Below are 20,751 nucleotides of genomic sequence, written 5' to 3' on the forward strand. Positions count from 1 at the left end.
AGAAATTCTGATATAATTCATAATACCTTGTCTTCCCTTTCTTGCAGGGAAGTGTCCAGTTTTCCTCTAAAACCTGAGAGAAAACAACAGCCACAGCCAAGACTAATTTTCTGTGCCTTTCTTCAGGACACTGGTATCTCTAACTCTAAGCTATACAGCATATATTTTAAGAGCTGCAGGATATGTTAAGAAACACTGCCAAATACCAAATACTTTAGTCTCCAAATTCTGCCTTTTAAAAATTAATATGCTACTGGAAACTGTTGCCTGAATTCTAAATAGCTACTTGAAAACAAAAAAGCATCCATATTATTTATGGAGGATCTAATATTATGTGCTCTCTTCCACTGTTTGAGCAGGAACAGGAGCAGAAGCAGGACTTTTCCTAGGACTTAAGGGCTTAATCTAACATGCCAGCTCCTGCTGCATTAGAAGGAAGAGGCTGGAAGCTCATACATATCCAGTGGGAAAAAAACAAACATGAAATGAAATGTTTTCTGCAGCAGCTAAAATGCATTCCAAAACAACTGAACATCAGTGAATGAAAGCTAAGCAGAAAGTTCTCATGCCATTACTCAGTTTAAACCCTTTTAAAAGTCAGAAATTGGTATTGATTGCAGGCTTAAAAAAGAACTATGGAGGGTCATTTAAACTGAAACATAGCATATACTGTAACAGTGAATCCATAGATCACTTCAGAGAAAGACAAGCTTTCTAGTAAACATCCAGCATCAGCTCTATGTTTTCTTAACACCAGGCAGCAAAATACAGCTCCCAAGAGTGCAGGTGAAATACATGAACCAAACCAATCATTAAATCCTCTCTAGGGGCTACATAAGAAACAAATGAGATGAGCTTCTACAGCTGTCTGTAAACAGCTCCTCTGTCGTCCTTGCTAAAACCTGCAGAATGATCTGGATATGAGCCAGCATCATTCCTGGTTTTTTAAAACTCTGTTTATATTTATAAGTCTTTGCTCTCCTTTGCCAGTGTCTATCACATTCTCCTATGCTCAGTACTATATATTGTGTTTTTCTGGCCACTGAAACCAGGGAAATTGCTTGGTATGGGAAATGATGAACTCTGAACAAGAGGGGCAAACCTGGAAAGACCTATTTAGGCATCAATACCTGCATCCAGCTAGATACTGGTCCTCAACCTAAAGACTATGGGTTGCATGTAAGGTAATCTAGTGTGGATGTAGGTCACCGGTCATATAAAAAATCAAGGCTGAGTGAAGAGGGAGGGACAAAACAGTTTTGCTCTGTAGCCTCATATCCTCATATCTTCTCAGTGCTTTGCCTATAAATCAGAAATTGGGGATCACTGAAGTAAGCTCTCTTGATTATTATTTACTTAACTAGATTGGACCATACCCAAATGACCAGAAGGAAAACACTAAGAGGTCTGTCTTCCCCAGCTGAGAGACTAATTAGAAACCCTACAATTTGCAGAAAAGCACATGTAATATAGACACGTACGAGATTGATAGGAAAAAACCTCCTCCTTGCTATAAAGCTATAAAGAACAGAAGGGGGATCTCTGGCTAATTAGGTTAATATCAGCTTATGGCTTCATGTAAAAGAACCAATGAAAAATAAAAACAGAAACAAAGTATTTTTCTCAAGAATCACTTTTTTCCCTTTTCCATCTCTTTCTAAAGCCTTCTGTATTCAATATTTCACAACGCGGTGTGCTTTGAATTTCCCTTTTAGTAAGTACAGCAATTTGCTAAATTTAGGGTTTTTTCCTTGTTTCAGGGTCCTGTTCAGAACAATCTGGTAAGTAATACAAATTACTGCCACCAACTTCAAATGCTAAAGTCTGAATACCTCATTCTACCTCCACAGGTAAAAAAACCATACAGCTCCAAATAGATGCTGTGCCTCCATGTTCTGATTTACACTTTTTAAGTATGAAAAGATAATTACTTTGAGTGATTCCCAACCTCCCCACCCCATTGACTGAATTCTTTTAATAATTTCTTTTGGAAGGGCATCCATACAAAAAAGGTAGCTATTGTACTAATGCTACCTTGTCGAAGTGTGTGGACTTAAGAGTTTCACACACCTGTGCTTGAGGCACAGTGCAAGGCAGTTAGGTGTTTCCAGTAACAGACTTGGGTTTATTGAGCAAGATTCTTAAGATTTCACCATTGCTACTAGGAAGAAGTATCCTTAAAAAAACATAGTGTTATCAGATGGACAGCCAGAATCCTCTTGCTAGCAAGTGAAATTCTAAGCTGCTACACAAAACATTTCATTAGCTGCTCTCATTCTAGAGAACTGCACTGATTTTAGCCATTTAGCATCTTCCAGTTACGTGTAATCGGGGTTACAACCATGTCAGCTAGAATTAATTGTCATTGGGAGAATATTTTTAGGCAGTAGTTCTCCTGCAATTCACCAGTCAGGGAAGATGAGGAACAAAGGGTGACATGAAATCACAAGGATATGACTGACACCTGTGTCTGTGTGTCTTTACCTTGAGCTCATCTGCATCATAGAAGTCTATGCGCACGGCCGGGACCATCCACGTCTGGAACAGAGTGGCCAGGATCTGTTTGGCAATTGCATCTGCGATGAGGTGGAAGTGGAGTGGGTTCCGCCTGATATGAGGAGGAAGAGGAACGCGTTAGTTCAAAGGTTTCTAATTCCTGTTCTTAAAGGACAACATCAGAATTTACAACGTTTTATCTGTGTCTACCATGTCAAGTTTTGAGCGTGCAGCATGTCTGGTGGAGTCCTGCTCTATGGCCAAAACACTGAGACATAATTTGAATACACATGACCACAACACAATACTCAATCAGTTTCTGGGTGGCTATGAACACACAGAACCTCTGATTCCAGCAGAATGTGATGATTTATAACACCTAAGAGTCTTGTCCCATGCACCAGCTCCTTAAAAAAAGGCCAAGTTAATATGCCTTTGGGGACTTGAGCTTTGGAAATGATTGTTTCAGTTTCTAGGTGAACCTGGTAATTTATCTTTGTAGTAAGAAGACTGTCCTAGGTTAAATATAACAATTTAAATGAAGTTAAATTCTGGGACCCTTGAGTTTACATAGAACTTTTCTACAAAGCAATCTTGGGGAACCAACAGCTGTCCCATAGGAGCCCAAAATTAGATTTTCAGGTGAGTGCCTTCTAGCTATTCACTGGCATAGTGAACAGAATGGAACTTGCAAATCTTACCATATCCTTTTTTCCTAATGGTTAAAGAAAGGCACCAGAGTGCCTTTTACTTCAAAACACCAGATCTGGGTTCACCTCTGTAATCACACGACTTAGGCTAACTGAAAAGCTTCAAAACAAGACGGGTGAAGCCAGTATCAGCAAGACTGGCAAGCTCTGACAAAGTGTATGGGTTTTTCTATACTAATGTGAACTTAGACATTATAAATACCTTGTTTAATTCCCTTAACCTCCCTCCCTTTTAGGGGGAAAATAAGCAAAAAAATTTGATCTTAACTTCTGCGGTAGGAAACCTACCAGTGGAAATTACTCACAAATTGTAATCTTCCATGTTTAGCCCTAGCTTAGCAACTTTCTCTGTCAGCAAAAAAGGACAGACTTTGAAAGAACTACTAAGAGGAAAATATGCCTGTTTAGACTTCAGCATGGGATCAACCTTTCTTTGATCCCTAGAGTGGAATAATGGATTCTCATTCCTATGGAATTTGTAAAGCTAAATGAGTGTACTTGCTAATTGGTATTTTTCATCTAACAAGAGAAGTATTTAGTTTCAGATGTTGATTAAAGCAGAAGATGAGTGATGCTACTACATTCTTTAGTGTGAATGAAAAGTGAGGAAAACTATGTTAGCTCAGGCCAATATACTTCCATTACATTTTTGGGCTTAACCCAAAAAAATGAAGGTTATTTTTTCTCCATTTGCTACATTAATAAAAAATGTGTGCCTTCCTTTTAATGTTTCTCTTCTTGCTTTGATGAGTAATACTGCTTCCCACTGCACAAAGTCCACAGGAAAATGTAAAAATACATATATTTGTTCATAGTATTTAAACAGACCCCTCAGCAGAAAGAGGAGATTGTAGTGAGAAGCAGTGTATGACTGGATTTTGCAGATCCAACCCAGCACTCGGGGCTGCCAGTGAAGCTGCTGTGTTGGCTTCAAGGACACTGTGGATCACATTATGTGCTTACAGGAAAAGCAGAAAAGGGCTGGGTAGAAGCCTTATATATGAGATAATCATGATGGCAGAATAAACCCACAGCTGATCTGCCTTAAACAATATCCAAAACACTAAGCCACAACACGCTTTTCAGAAGACAAAGGTCTTTCAATCTCCAGCTTGTCCTAGACGGAGGAGGGGAGGGGGAAAGGCACAAGCTGCCAGCTGCTGAGTGTCCCATTACCAAGCTAAAGGGATCACAGCAATTACATTTGCTTCACCAGCCCAGCAGGAGAGTAGAAGAGGACATCCTGGCTCATGCAGATTCCGCAGTAACCAGGCACCTTGCCAAGAAAAAAAATCAGGAAATAGCAGTGATCAGGAGATACATCTCATTAGTAGAGACAAGGCCAAGAGAAACAAAGTACAACACCAGTGGCTTTGGGTACTGGCAGAGCAGTATCTCAAGACAAATAAATGCTCAATATCAACATACACATCCCACAGAGCTCCCTCTGCTAAGGAGGGGCTGAGTTTGGGTTCTGGTAGGACTACTTCCCAGCTGGTGTTCTTCAGTAATTTCCTTCCCTTTTTTATTCTGGGTTATTTATCTTATATTCTAAAGTAGAATAAGGAGAGTAAAAATTCAGTTTAAAAAAAGGAAGCTCCGTCTTCTTTTAAATGATCATTTAGTTAAATGGAATTTATATAAAATATTTCAAGATGAAACACACTAGTTGAAAAGAAAAAATCTGACACAAAGACACTCAGATGTTCAGTAGCAGTTTATACTTATCTGAATGACCCAGAGTGTATGAAACTTATATGGGAACAAGTGGGTGACATTTACTTTAGTTCATCTCCTGCTGGGAGAAAGAAAAAAGGATAGCTGTACTCCCACACAGAAATCTCTTTCAAGTTGTTAGCCTCATGGTAAAGATTCAGCTGGAAGGAAAGTGTGTGTCAGAGGCAAGGCAAAAGATTATCACTTACAAAAATATATCCCCCAAACAGTATAGGGACCTGATGACATCTGCAACTAAATGTGCATCAGCCACAGAAAATTTTACTCCAGACGAGATTTCAGTTCTGTGAAATGTGAGGTTTAGCACGGTGCTGGATGCCAACAGTGCACAGCCTCAAAGCTGGAAGACCTTCTGAAGGTAACCAGACTGGCATACACACAGATGACATCTTTCACCTCTTCTGCTGTCTGCAATATGTGAAGCCTAAAAGATATGGATTGTTTCAAAGTGTTTAAGAAACAAGTTTAGAAGCTTGCAGATCAACCAACATTTATTATAACAGATACAGAAAAGATTCTGAAAGATGAGAAATCTTTCTCAACAGATGTATGAAAGGGATGTCATGATTATCTGACAACATGATTGAATCAGCGGCTCTAAGAATTGGAGATGACAATCAGGATATTGTGAAGGATTTCCACTGAAGGCTGAATTTCATTAAACTGGGACATTTTGCTCATTTTCCACAGGGCACATCAAGAAAAATAAAAAAACCACACACATAAAGGCTGGTTGTATCTTATACTGATAGAAATCCCTATACTGTACTGGGGACAGTATATTCAACTATGGAATAACATGGGTCAATATAAAGCAACTGTGATAAACTTCTAACACAAAACTAACAGGTTTTGGAAAATCCTCAGTATTCATTTGAATTAATCTGTTTAGGAATAAATGTTTCTAGTATCCCAGGTTTCAGAACAATGAGCCCCAGGTGTTCCAGATTCCTTACTGCAGAAGCAGGTATTGAAACTGCCATAGAATTTCTCACAATGTCCAGGAATACTTAATCTTATTTACTTCAATGATTTTGAACATTTGAATTTCTACCAACTACAACTTTTCACAGTTTCTGCTACATGGAAAATGCTGATGCATTAATGCCTTAATTTGGTAAAATGTAGTTTCAAAATATGGCTATTTCCCATCAAGTGGAAACTTAAGGTTCTAAGTACTCTGTTCAAAAAACTGCAAATCTTCCTACATTAACTTATTTCCATTTATCTTAAGATCAGAACACTATATGATGAAGTAAACCATATGTAAAAAGCACACATTTACTTTCCTAAATTACTTTCCTCAAAAGTGAACAAAGGGAGATTCTAGCCAAGATTTTCAAGCATGGATGCTTAAGTATAGGTTCTTAGGCCTAAATATAGGAGTTTGAATGAATGCCCTCATTTTCAAAATTGCTGAGGTCCTATAAAGTCAGGAAAATGAAAAGACGTCAATTTTTTAAAAGTCAGGCCATGAATTTAGAAGTCTATTCCAAGGTACCCATTTCTCTACATTTTTTCTTATCATGATGTCTTATTCTTGCATTTCAAAACCTCTTATTCTTCATCAGATTTATGATCTGCTTGCTCAAGCATTTGTGGCCCTTTCTTTTCAAATAGCCACTGCCATAGAGTTAAATACAGAAATCTACAATTGAGAAAGGGAGTAGTGGAACCAAGGCTCACTCTTCCCTTCTGCACTATTCCATAACTCAATTGTTAGTAATTCAAAAGGCAGCTCCTTGGCTGCTTGGTTACACAGTTCTCTCTCTGCAATAGAGAAATTTTATTTTCTAAGAATACAAAAAGGTCAGTAGTCCAGGGGGTTTATTTCCAGAACCTATACTTTATTAAGGGAAGCACAACAAGGTAGTACCTCTTATATCTCTAACAAATGGTTACAAGAACTTCAAACAGGAATTATAAAAGGCAGTTTGGGAAACTTTTTCTCCTAATGCCCATATGGCAATCCCTCTCTCATATGAGAAAAATTTTAATGTGAAAATCTTCAAGATGTTTTTATACCACTTCATACCCATTTGATGTGGTATTGATGAAAATGCTCCCCAAACTATTGGAGAGAGACTAAATACACACTTGCTGCATCACTCATGGATCTTCTTGTTTAGTGTTTACTTACAGAACTTCTTTGAGAAGTACAAAGAGTAAATCATGAACAGATTTTTTTAAACATTGCTTTCTCCATTATGCTTCTATTGTTAGGACAGCTAGAAAAAACAAAAAGTGTCTATTGTTGATGCATTCATATGGATCAGAGAAACCAGGCCACACTTTATGTGTTTTGCCAGAATAACCTCACACAAAATAGACTGACACATTAGAAAAGTTGGAAACACTGTCAGAGGCTTTGAATTCTCAAATTAACTTCATTAAGGCAAAGTGGTCTCAATGGAATATAGCCATTAGATTATATAAGCTTTAATTATCAGCCAGTGTTGACTTGTGACTTTTACTTGGAAATTACATGTCATCCTTTTAATTTAATTTAGATTTTCATTTGCTTTGTCTTATTCTACTTGTTCTGAGAAAAAAAAAAAAAAAAAGAGTTCATTATTCTTACAGCATTCTGTAACACAGCTTCATATCCTGTTCTTAAAAATGCTCAGCCATACACTTAAAGCAGAGAGGCAACTTCACATTAAAAAGCATTTGTCTCATTGTCTGGTTTTGTTTACATTTCTTCCAAAGCCCCCACACTCCTATGCCACTATTGCTGTAGTATAAATGGAGAGTTCAGCCAAAGAAGTAAATGTAGTGTCTCCTGTGAAGAAGAGGGACTGACACAGTGGGGAAAAAAACAGAAGGCCACAAAAAACCAACACAAGTACTTGCTGGCACAAAAGAGAAGTTAATTGTTTACAGATTGTCAGGCTGACCTAACTGCCACAAACATGCTATAATTGTGTAAGTTTGTTTTTTATTTTGCTTCCAAATGAAACATAGTGTTAGGCACGTCTTTGAAAAAGGACACATTAAAAACCATTTTAGCTCTTACTCAAGTTAAGACTTACCCGAACCAAGAAATTATCTTTTTAATATGTAACTGGGATTGTGGGCTGTTTCTGTAGCACTCTAGGGTTTGCAATTTTTAGAAATGGAGTAAAACATTGAAAAAATCACCAATGTAACTTGGACCAATAGTTGCAAAAGATTCAAGGAACATTATCAACCACAAAAAACTGCTTCAATTTTGAAAAAGAAATGCAGGTGCTTTTTAGCTTACCACTATAATCACTGTTTCCAGAAGTATTTGCACTTCATTCTGCCTATTTGACCCAATATAATACATTTTTAGTGTTTAGTCTTTTGGTTTGGAACAACTAAAGTGAGGCTGCTCTAAGGACATGGTGATATGCTTGTGTTAAACTCAGATAATTTCTTTTTACCCCTGCAATGGCTTTATAAAATCTGTCATAATTGGGAATTGGATGTGCAAGAAAGGAAAGTGGCAAAGTTGCAGAGTAGGACTGAGTATTCATTCTACCAGCCTCCCTCTGTGCAGTGCTGCCAATGCATATTTATCAGACTGCAAGCCCTGCACTATCCCAGCTCTGCTGAGTCTCCTCCTGAGAACAGACTGTCAGTTATGTCAAACTGGGTGTTAAAAGCTGCTGGATTTTGTGGCTGGAGCATACATTTTTTAAAGACAAAACTGGAATCAAGCTCCTTTATCACTGGGAATGAAACACATTTCTGAATTATGGTGTTCTTATGTGGAATCAATCACACTACCCCTTTCCTCTCCTTTTCCCACTCTGGAATCTGAAGATAGATGTGGTTTCTCCAATGGTCTGAACAAGTAGCTTGCCTAAGTCTCATAATATATATGGTATGACTCAAATCTTGGTGTTTTAGGCCTGTGGAGAGCTGAAATGTTCAATATGCAGGATTTGCTGTACATTCCTGCAAGAGAGGAGAGACAGCACACTCCATCTATAGAAAATCCTGTAGCTTTTATCCTTAATGACCCAGCACTCCTGCTGTTTTGAGTCTCTATTTAGTACTCTAGCTAAAGTTGGGGGTATAACAAATATGTTAATGCTCCCTGGGATTAGACTGACATGGCCTCCTTTCCTCAGAGCTTTTCTACTAGAGAAGTAGAGATTTCCTATGGAAGTAGGGAATTTAGGTATATAGGTTTGTATCAAAATGCGTTCTAAAACATTACTAACCTGTACAGAAATGCCAAAAGAAGGACATGACATCTTCATGAATTCCACATAGATTCAGTGACATCAGTGTCTTACAACAAACACCAACTGAGGTGCAGGAAGACAGGTGAGGACATTAAGCCTGGTTGCTTTGAGGGGTCAGTTGTTTCATCAGTAGATTGAATTCAGGGTGTGTCGAAGGAAAAACAAAATTTCTATGACAATAAGTTTGGCAGCATATTTTTTCTGTTCTTGCAAAACTGTTAAAATTGAATGTGGTGATCCTGGAAATGAAGGACCAGTAGTCTAACTTAGAGATTAGGATAACAAACTTCTTGTTAAGCAAACTTCTCCATTGGAAGCATACAGACCTCTCAAACAATGGCTTCTTGAACAATGCCAGCTAGCATGCACCTCCTGGTGCATATTTAGGATTAGAAGAAGGGACATCTCCATGCTTGTTCTCACTGACGACCCTCAAGTCAGAGGTAAACTTGATGCTGACATCATGAAGCACTGACTATCTCAACCAACCACTTCCAACTCTCCTAATTCAATCCTCCTAAATGCACTATCATGACCTGTCTCCATTCTTCATTCCTATAATTAAACAGATCATACCAACAAAAAGAAGCCTTTCCAATCATCACCATTTCTGAATTGCATAGTGGTCTCCAAAATAACATCATTTGCACATGGCAACCAAAGCAAAGAAACTTAGTTCTAAATCAATATTCAGCTTAATTTGTGGTTTCTTTTTGCTTATTCCGCATCCTTCTACAGAACTGCCATTCCAAAGATAAAGATCCAAGAAAGGAGTGCTACTGAAGCATGGCCATGGAGTCACAGCATCAACTGATGCTTAAGAAGTCTGTGTTTTCTAGAAGATAACAAAGAAATGTCTGTCTCTGTCTCTTTTCTGAGAATATCTTCTCTTTCTAGCAAACAATTTAATACCTAGTGAGAAATCCTAGTTTTAGGCAGGAATGGACTTAGACTTGTCTTAAAGTATGTTCTGAGCAAACTAGGGAGATAGGTTATCTGGAATGTGCTCAGGTTTCATTAGCTATACTGGACTTTATCTTGACCACCTCTGCTGAGTTCAACAAATCCTTCGACATGAGCAGCAGTGCAGGCCAAAACCAGTATGTTCTTGACAGAGGGAGAATCCATCAGACTTAGAAATACCAATATTAATTACCTTTTTTGTTTAAACATTTTAATTTTTATTATTTAATAATTTAATTACATGACGGTATTGTTTATAAATTTGCTAATTGCTCAGAGGAGTGCCTTAAGTAAAACAGGGACATTTCCTTTAAAGAACAGAGAGAGGTTGTTTAAACCTTTGAGCTGTGAGATGCCTATTATTTACAGAACATTTGGAAACAGAGAGATTAAAGCCTTCTCAAAATGGATGCAAGTATTAGAATAAACAGGGAGAAGCTTACCAATAGGATAACTAGTGTCACCACAAAAATATGATTTTCTATTAAATCCCTTAGAAACAACAAAAAAATACAAAACCTCCCCACATCCTTGCAATATAAAACCAGTTTACACTGAACAATTCAAACTTCTAATTGGAAATAGACATAGTTTTAACATTTACCAGAATTTTAATGTTTAGTAAAATCCCCCAAAGACAATGACATGGATATTTACTGTATTTTTGCTTTTGTTATGTTTTTTAGCATTGTTCTTCTGGTCCTACCCCCATCTAACATGAACATGCTACTTCCCAAAAGACTTACAAAGATTGTGTGTTGATAATGGAAGCTGCTCTCCTATTTTGATTAAACAATACTTATGTGGTCTTTTTTCATACTGGACAAGGTGAGCATCTATATTATTTCAGGAAGCTTACCAAAAACGACAAAATGGTGTACTAAAACCATTGTCAGGGAATGACTACTAAGGCTTCCAGCAGGAGACTGGAGGCAAATATAAGGAGCAAAGTGTGGGACTGGAATGCCCCACTCATGACAGACACAAGAAGATATTACCACATGACATGAACAAAAGTAATTCACTCTTGCACAAAACTGTCTTTCAAAAAAAAGCAGCATATTGAAACTACCTCCCTTAATAAGTTGTTTGTACTGTAAGCATATTTTACTAGTCTATTTATCCTGTTCGAACCAAACAGTCTGATCACTTCCCCAATTTTAATCCACTTTTGGCAACATCATGGGAAAGCATTTCCGAGAGAATTTCTAAACTGGACCATGGATACACACATAGGCCCACACAGAGTTTAATGTGAATTCTATTTTTCCGGAGTTGCTGTCTATTAAGGGAATTGGTTATTTTGTTTTCATTTTACATTTATGCCTCTCAACTTTGGGAGCTAACTGTGCTAGCACCAGGTTGCAAAACCTTCTGTGGGACTGTCAGCAGCCATTCCAAAGCCAGAATAAAGCACCTGAATTTAATGAAATAGTGTATATACTGACTGTAACAGCAGGTTTACTTCAAAAACAAATATCAAAATTGGAATCTGGGACAGTTAAGCAACCAATGTGAATTTATCATCTACACCTGAGGCATAAACTGATACCAGAAATAGGCTAAATGAATACATGCGTTACAGTGAAGATAGATACAATCCCTATTCCCACAATGCAACAGGAGTAGCAGGTGGATCTCTGATCCCTCTTACTCACTGTAGAAAATCTTCAAGCAGGTGAAATCTATTTGAGAGGATCATGAATTAAATGTTTCATTCCTTAAAAAGAGAAAGGAACCAGGGAAGGGAATCTGACCTTCTTTTGAAGTAACATAGTAAACCTACAAAAAGCTCATGTAGTAATAATCAGATACACAATATACAGGAAAAGAAAACTTCCTTTACCTGTGAAATAAGACAGACTTGACGAGTGTGACAACATCCCGACTGGCATTGTACCCTGCACAGACAATGGCAACGTGGATAGTCTGTGGGAGAAAAGGAACAAAAAGAACAAAATTAAAGCTTGCTCCTGTGCTCGTCACTTGTTAAGGAGAGCACACACATGACACTGCTGTTGTTCAGTGCTGCAATTGTTAGGGATTTGAGTGGGTGTTTTGCAGCTGTTTGCAACCCACTTGAGGCAGTTTGCTAAAAACATCTTAATTGAGTTATAGCACCATCATCATTCCAAAGTCTTTACTACCACTACATTACATAAGATGTTTGAGTAGAATTCTACTCAAGCATTTATTAGCCAAGACATACATGCGCATGTATGTACACACACCCTCCCCAAGTAAGCAGCACACAAAATCCTGAGTGTGCAAACATACAGATATTTTTAATCTCCCGAACTAAAGTTTAAAATTGTGTCTGATAATTAGAAGCAGGTATGATCTCAGAAGTTTTGAATTATTTCTGTCTTATGCACAGCCTGTATGGAGAGGGTGAGCAAGCTCTCATGGATGAACATGACTGTGACTATTGGTCTGCCAGGGCAGGATGCATCCCAGTGATGCGATGGGACACAGGCTGTGACTACCAGCATGGGCTGTTCTGGCAGCATTAATGTGATGTTAAACACAACCCCCACAAACACATCCTCTCCACCTCATGACACTGGTAAATTATCACTTATTCTGTGCCTTTTTACCTCCCTTTTAACATGAGGCAGAGGTCTCCTCATCTCTTCAGGAGGAAAGGGAAAATTGAAAAGGTGCTATGAGTCATTATTCAGCAGTAAGTACTAATCTGAAAAATGCTATCACGTTACTCCGCTCTGCTTTTAAAAAGTAGCCATTTCTGCTCCCTAGGGACAAAAAAAATTTAATCCTATCAAGTTTTGACTTCAGGTTCTGTGATCTTCTGTTTCTTAGTGGTCACAGAAATGAAGCAGAGTTCACCATGCTGTTAGCACAAAGCTGCCATTGGGGACACAGCTGTGAAACTGCAGGGAAGCCTCATTTGGCTTCCATTTGAAGCTTGGTTAGCTGGTTTCTCACACACACAGCTCTCATTTTCCACAGAATGCCCACTATGCTGAGAACAAATGAGGGATTCTGTCTCCTCATGTAGCCACAGATTCCCAAAGCCTGGCTTGTAACAGAAGCACATTTACACAAGAAGTGCCATGTGTTGGGCACATCTGAAGAGCCCACAGCCCCATCCATTAAGATCCCCTGGTACAAGGCACAACTTGAATCATACAAGTGCCAAGTGGCTGTGCCACAGTGGAACATCCACATGAACATCACAGCTCCCTCCAGCCCTGCTGTGCTTCACAAGCTCAGGCATATTTAAGATCTGATGTTTTAAGAGGACTTGAATTAATAAGACAACTGTCTGTCCAGAGAGGTGTGAGAAAGAATGTACTGTAGTACATTTTGGCAGCCACTCTGTGAGGTATTAGCACTTTATGTTAAAGTCAATGGGAGTCGAGCATGCTCAACACTTGGCAAAAATTGATTGTGTTCCTCTCTTGTGATAAGAGGGGAGAACAGAGACTGCTTATTAATGACTTTTATTACAGCAGGAGTCTGTAATGTACTCATTGGCATAGGTTGCTGTGGGTTGCACTGCTTCCTGATCCTACATGAACTGCCTCCTCTCTCATTGTCACCTGGTCTCCCTCCCAGGCTTCTGGAAGATCTAAATCCTTCCCCTCAGTGCCAATTAAAATCAAATTAACTGAGAAAACAGTTTCACCCTTGCTTTAAACATTTCACCTGAAGGCACTAGACCAGAAACAAACATTTTAGGGGTTTCCACAGAATAGCACTGTCATATACAGTCATCATTGTTTTATACCACCTATACTTGCCAGAAAAGCTCTCCTCAAAGCCACTCTCTCTACCTTACAACTTCCCTCCAAATCAGAATTTATTCTGTCAAGTTCTTGCCCACATCTGTTCTCCTTTTACTAAATCAGTTTGTTTCAGAATTGAAAGCATGCATTCCTTGCTGTCTTCTAGTAGCTGCTGTTGCCTTGGATGCTGCTTCAGCCAGGACACAGTGAGAGCAGCATTTACTACGCTTCTGAATGCTCTCTTCCAGCACAGAGACACAGGCATCCATGTACCTTCTGCTCAGCCTCTCTGTGGTGTTTGATATTACATATCACTTCTATTCCTGCCTGCAATCAGTTAAATGACAGAGCAATAATCCTCAAGAGAACAGAAATCAAGACCTTTTCTCTCCAAGTTTTTTTCCTGCAGCATGCTTCAAGGCTCAGTCTATTCCTCTCCTTTCCTTGATCAACTTTCCTCTCTCTTGTTGTTTAACTGTTAAACAAAGTCAGTGGAAAAACAGATAAGCCAAATGAAGTTATCAGCCGGAACTGCCTGCAGATGTTTGCATCCCAAGGGGAAAAACATTATTTCCAGTTTTCTCCACTCTTGTTCCAAATGCATGTTTGGATTGAGAGCAGCTGGCTGTACCCAGATTCTGGCAAGATATGGCTGGAATAAGCACTTGAAAGAACTTGCACCCTCCTGAGCATACTACGTAAGCATCACCTCTCAGATTTTGAAAATTGACACTTCTCCCAAACTCTTTTTATCCATCAGCAGATGGCTGGAAGAGTGTAGGCCCCATCCCACCAGAACTGGCCACTGTGATTCACACAACCTCCAGACCCAATGACTGTAGCTAACACCACGGACTAAAGCCACATGACCAAAGAATGCTCCAACTTCCACTGCAAGTGTCAGCCTGCCTGTTTGGCTCAACATGTCCCACCAAACTTCTCACGCAAGGCTCTGCAAGTTACACTTGCCCCTTTACTGTTGGCATTCCATGGCAGTTTTAGATAACACTAGTTACACTCTAGCCTGGATATTTCAAAATTGCTGCAGGACAAAACTGAGCATTCAAAGTGTCCATCTTCCTACAAAGCTCTCTTCAAAGTGAGTGATGGATGTGCTCACCATTTGCTGCAGCAGTCTGGACTCAGGTCATTCACTGGAGATGCTTTTGGATAATGTAACTCACTGCAGCAACAAATGAAATGATGATACGCCTGACGATACAGAGTCAATGAATTCTTCCTCTGTTTATACACAGAGATATGAAGAGGTAATCAAAACACTGTGGAAGTGCATCACAACATTCTCCCTACAGGCTGAGGATCAGGGACACCAACTGAACTATTTTTAATTGTAAACAGTTTAGGAAGCACTCAGGTGTAGGTGCTTCAAGGTACTTAAGGAAGCTAAGCTTCTTTAGGAGAGGGAGTTTAAGTCATACCAAGGTATATGCTAATGTAGTTCAAAACTCTTACCTCAGCCACTACACACCAGGAAAAGCCTGCCTCTAAATGCAGTATTTCATGTTCTGGCATAATATTAATGTGAAGAAAATATCCAAAACCCAGTTCTTCTACATGAAGAACTGGGCCCCAGATCCATACTGATGAGGAATATACAGTGCCTAGATAAGCATGCATAACTATTTTTTCTCCTTGGGCTACTTTTTGGAATGTTGAAATAATGAGTTTAAAAAACCTGTATTAGTCCTTATAGTTAAAAATAATCTTTGGTAAGACATTTCATACCTCAGTAATTTTCCAGTAGACTTTCCATTATAGATATTTAATCCTTCATAAATAACTGTTGAATGTGATTAAGAGATATTACAAGTATGTTACAAAATACTTGTGTTTGTTTCCAGGGTTTTTTTTCCCCAGTGGCAGATAAAATCTGCTTTACAGATTTTACAGCAGATGTGTTACACTGCTGATGTTGGTGAGGATCTGTTTTTGATGGCTGTGGAGCACTACACACTTAACCCTACTGAACAACACTGTGGAGAACAGGAACAATACAAATATGCCTCTAAAATGCTTCAAATGTTAAGTATCTTGCTAAGCCACTAAATGCTATACTGCTAATTATCAATTTCCTAATATATAATATCTTTCAAAAATATTTATAAATACACAATTCAAGTAAATGCTCAGTTTAGGGAGGCACAAGATGGAAAGATAGTGGGATAACACTGTAAGAAAAGGACATACAATTTTGTTAACCTCCACTGGCCTTATGCTCTCCTTCTGAAGCCTGTTGTTACTTCTGACATCTGTGTAAGGACTATGCTTACTCATATTTTCAAGGTTTGTGTTCAAATGGTCTGCTCCTGGGAAGGCATGATGGGCATCTGCTCGCTCAAGGGAGAAGCCCCATGTCTGGGTGTCTGATATTTTTCTTTCAGTATAATGCTGGTCCATTTTAAAGTATCAGAAGAGCTCTTCTGTGATGCAAGAGTAGAAGGCTGTGCCTGGAATGCAACAAACCCACAGCTATTTGATATAGATCACAATTAACATCACATAGATGATGCTTTATCAGAGATTTAATGTTCATTCATTGTAACTGCATTTTCAAATGTTTTAATCACCATTAAAGACCTTCCCAAATTAGATTGTGAAATGTTATCACCAGTAAATCTCTAAGCACAGACTCAATGAAATGAACAACCCATTCCTGGCACTCTTAGTCTCCACCAGAGCAAGAGTTTTCTTCCTAAGAACCTTTGTTTTTCACTACCCAATTTGTCAACTCTTGCTGTGATCTATTCCAGGGTCAGAAGCTAAAAAAAACCCCCTTTGTTTACACATCTATCTGAAACACAGAAAAGAACCAGAGAATGAAAGGCATCAAGATGCCCCTCACACTAACAAGACAAGAATCTACACTAACAGGATAAATTATGAGACCCTTGGCAAATCTGGCAATAGGGAAGTTTCATTTTCACTTCCATTGCTGTAACTGAGTTACTGACTGAATTCCTTAAGAGAAGAGTAAGAAGTTGAGATCAAAATAGCATGCAGTGAAATAGGGGGATGGCAAATAATGTGAGATTTCGTATTTTATACAAGCATTGCCTCCAGCAGAGTGCTAAACCCCACTGAGCAAGCAAACTCATTGGCAAAACACATTACAAACTGTAAGGCCACTTAAACTATCCCTACTTTAAGCTAGTGTTTTTGTGTCCTAGATTGGTTGGTACATTGAACAACCAAGAACTGAGATTCAGCTCATCACTCCTTAATATAATAATAAGGAAAAAGTGAGGTTTGCTGATTGATGGCCTGATTAAAAGAAATGCCAAAAATCTCACACTGAGGAAAATCAGGCCCTCATTATGTGGAGGAGGGAAAATGAAAAACAAAAACCTCCTCTTCCCTCTCCTTACAATAACATTGTTTCCTTTTTTCTACATTGTTGGACAAAGACATCCAACTGGAAAGCAGCAGTTCATTTTCAAACTGTGTTTGATATTTGCTCATTGAATAGAATTTATATTAAGAGATAGTTAGGATTTCTTTTTCCTCTCGCACCAATTTTCTTTCAACTTTTATCTTCCAAGTGGCAGCAAGCAAGATAGAAGGTGATATGGTATTACCCTCTTTGTAGAAATAAATGGAGGAAGTTTTTTTTGATAACTTTATCAGCTGAGATTGGCATAAGGCCTTTAAGCGAGACTTTCTGTTTTGGATCTATTCATATTTGGACCTGTCATCATTCAGACATCTCACAACTAAGTATCTGGATGACATCCACAGAAGCACTGACATAAAATGGCGAAAACCAAACCAACCACACCAAAACGGTCTCAGAAGCAGATTGCCTGTTCCTGCAGCCAAGCACACTGCTAGTGCACGGCTCACGCAAAGCACCTGCTCCCACAGCAACATCCAGATACACTCCTCAAAGTGAGTCAAAAGCACAGGCTGGCTCCATGAACCATGATTTAATTAATCACGAACCCTGAACTGTTTCAATACAGGCACAGAAACAAAGAAATAAGGCTTTTCTAAGCACTCTGGAGTCATTATTATTTAAAATACACAGGGTCAGTTCGCCACAGGTCTTTATCTGCAGAGCTGTAGCGAGGTCAGCTAGAAGCAAGGCTTTGATTTTTATATCAGGTTCGGGGACACAAGAACGAAAAAGACAAAACGCTGTGATGAAATAATAACTCAGAAGATATTCTGATGACAAATGCATTAAAGGCTTTTTTAAAAAGAATAATAAAAAATTATCCGAAAAGTTGCACGCAGCAGACCTTTAAGACGCTGGTTTTGGAGGAAAATGTTTCAGAGGTAGGAAACGGGGATCTGCAATGTCCTTAAGGGACCACATCTACCAAGCTTTGCTTCTGGCACGTTCCTTTGGCATATTTACCTCACACTTCTCCACCACGGGCTGCTGGCCGCACTCGGAGCTGTTCCCCGCCACGATGCCAGCCCGCAGGCTCTCGCTGTCGCCCGTGCCCTCCTCCATGGAGTAGGTTTTGGAGTGGTTGGCGCGGCGGTGCGCGGGGCCCCGGGCCTGGGCCAGGCTGAGCTGCTTGCGCAGCGCGCGGTTCTCCTCCTCCACCTCCCGCACGCGCACCTCCAGGCTCGACGCCGTGTACCGAGGGCTGTGCGGCTGCGACTCCAGCGGGGACAGCGACACCGGCTTCCCATCTGCACCGCAAGGAAACAGAGCACTTCTGTCAGAACACACCAGCTGCATCTTCCTCTCATGTTGGTGTTGTGAGGCAGAGATGCGCTTCACATACAGCCATGTTTTATGCAGACTTGGCACTCCCAAGCCACGCTTTAGTGCATGGTAAACTTGGACAAATGCTGAATTCTACGAGCTACAGGTCCTACTAATTTTCAAATCACACCAAAAGATAAGCATGTGTTTCTTTGTTCTCATAGGGCTGCCTGCCAGTCTCTAGTCTGGGAAGACAGTCAAGAACATTAGGATTTAATTCAAAGGCAATTAATATACAGTTAAATATATTTTAGAAATGTATGCGAGATGAAATAATTTTGCTATTCCCACTTCCTCCGCAGTCAAATGACAGCATTTTGGCAACCATTTTGTGCCAAACAGTAGCCCCAGCTGATGCACATGTGTGGAACAGATGGGTTTTATTCAGCAACATAGTATTATGTGCTTGCTGAAAAATAAGAGATTCGATGCAGAAACGTTCAATACACATGTGGGCCAAATTCTGGAAAGTATTCTGGCTTTAAAAGACTCAGTGGAATTTTCAAAAAAAATAACAAGGTTCAATTCAACACCTTCAAGTAAAGTGTCTCCAAAATGTTTAATGAAAATCAAATTGATGCAAAGCAAAAGACAGTGAGAGTTATCCACAGTGTCACAACTAGCAAGAAATGTCTTTGCAGTGATGGTATGTGAGTATCTTACACTAAAGTATTTCTCTGATGTAACTTTCTACTTGCATGTATTAAATCACAAAATTATAGAACTAAAAGGTTGAAAAAATCTCTAAGGTCATTGAGTCCAACTGCTAATCCAGCACCAACATGTTCACCATTAAACCACGTCTATATTCACATCCACATTTTTTGAACACTTCTAGGGATTGTGCTTTTACCATTTGCCTGAACAGCCTATTCCAATACCTGACCATTAGGTCATTTTTTCCTAATATTCAACAAATCTTCTGTGGCACAGCTTGAAGTCATTTCATCTCATCCTGTCACTTGTTGCCTGTAAGAAGAGGACAACCCTCACCTGGCTACACTCTCATTTAAGGCAGTTTTAGAGAGCAATAAGGTCTCCCCTGAGCCTCCATTTCTCCAGGGTAAGCCCCTCCAGCTCCCTCAGTTTCTCCTCATGGGACTTGTGCTCCAGACCCTTCCCCAGCTACACAGCTCTTCTCTGGATATGCTCCAGCACCTCAATACCCAGAACTGAAAGCAGGATTCAAGGTGTGACCTCATCAGTGCCAAGTACAGGGACATGATTGCTATTTAATGATTTTTCTAGCGCAGACAGTCTCATTGGTTTTATCAAACAAGTAACAGCCTGAGCGGTGTATAAAATGGAAACCATGCAGTTGTTGTTTAGAAATTCTCCCTAAAAAGTACATTTTTCACCTACCGACTCAAAACTATCTCCCTGCTATAAAGACCTGTTCATTGCTTGTTCTTTTTCATTGTTTCACATCAACATGAATGATGAGCAGTCCTCTGAATTGACTTCATGAAAAAAACTAGTATGGAAATCAAATCCTCAATTCTAATTCAAATTGTTGAGTTATACAGGTATACACAGTCCCTGTTAGGTATATAAATCATTATCTTGATTTTCATCATCATCTGGATAGAATATCTTGCATTTCTTGCAGGCTATCTTCTACAAAAATATTGTAATTTATTGATTTATCATTAGCAACGGTTATGGATAAATCTGAGACTGAAAAATGTCTCAAGACAAATTCTGGAGTTTGGCCACTGACACGTTGAAACTTGAATGCTCCAGCAAATAGTTAATTCAAAATTTAATGAAATATTTGATAAGCTTGATATAAGAAAATAATGGGTGCATCAACAGAGAAATGTCAACATAAAGGACAGAGCCATGCTACAATTAGACATGCAATAGAATACTGAGTTATCTTTCTCCAGCAAGTTTAGAGGGCCTGGAACTGAAATTGTGTTATTTCTCAGCTGCTGATACTCAAGTTAAGGAAACTAAGACTCATTTGGTTGTGATTCTATTGCATCCCCATTACTGGACAGCAAGAGTGTATTGTGTAGACACTCTCAGATAAAAAGAAAAACAGCACCTTTTCTCACCCACCTGCGAGAACAACCAACCTGTGTTATCAGCAGATACACAATTACACTGCAAATCTAGCCAAGGACTTCACTAGCTAT

The 20,751-nt window shown here is 39.2% G+C and overlaps 1 protein-coding gene across 3 annotated transcripts in view; it reads right to left on the reverse strand.

Moving 5' to 3' along the window:
* The window catches only part of LARGE1 (LARGE xylosyl- and glucuronyltransferase 1), a 282,357-nt gene that overhangs the window by 129,954 nt on the left and 131,652 nt on the right, over positions 1-20,751 (reverse strand). For all 3 annotated transcript variants that reach the window (XM_058021891.1, XM_058021889.1, XM_058021890.1), the window contains 3 exons: positions 18,251-18,534; positions 11,970-12,052; positions 2,485-2,608 (listed from right to left, as the gene is read on the reverse strand). In XM_058021891.1, the coding sequence (XP_057877874.1) occupies positions 2,485-2,608; positions 11,970-12,052; positions 18,251-18,534 (491 nt within the window). The remainder of the gene's footprint in view (positions 1-2,484; positions 2,609-11,969; positions 12,053-18,250; positions 18,535-20,751) is intronic.

This window comes from Melospiza georgiana, chromosome 4 (genome assembly GCF_028018845.1).
Source record: "Melospiza georgiana isolate bMelGeo1 chromosome 4, bMelGeo1.pri, whole genome shotgun sequence".
Classification (NCBI taxonomy): Eukaryota; Metazoa; Chordata; class Aves; order Passeriformes; family Passerellidae; genus Melospiza; species Melospiza georgiana.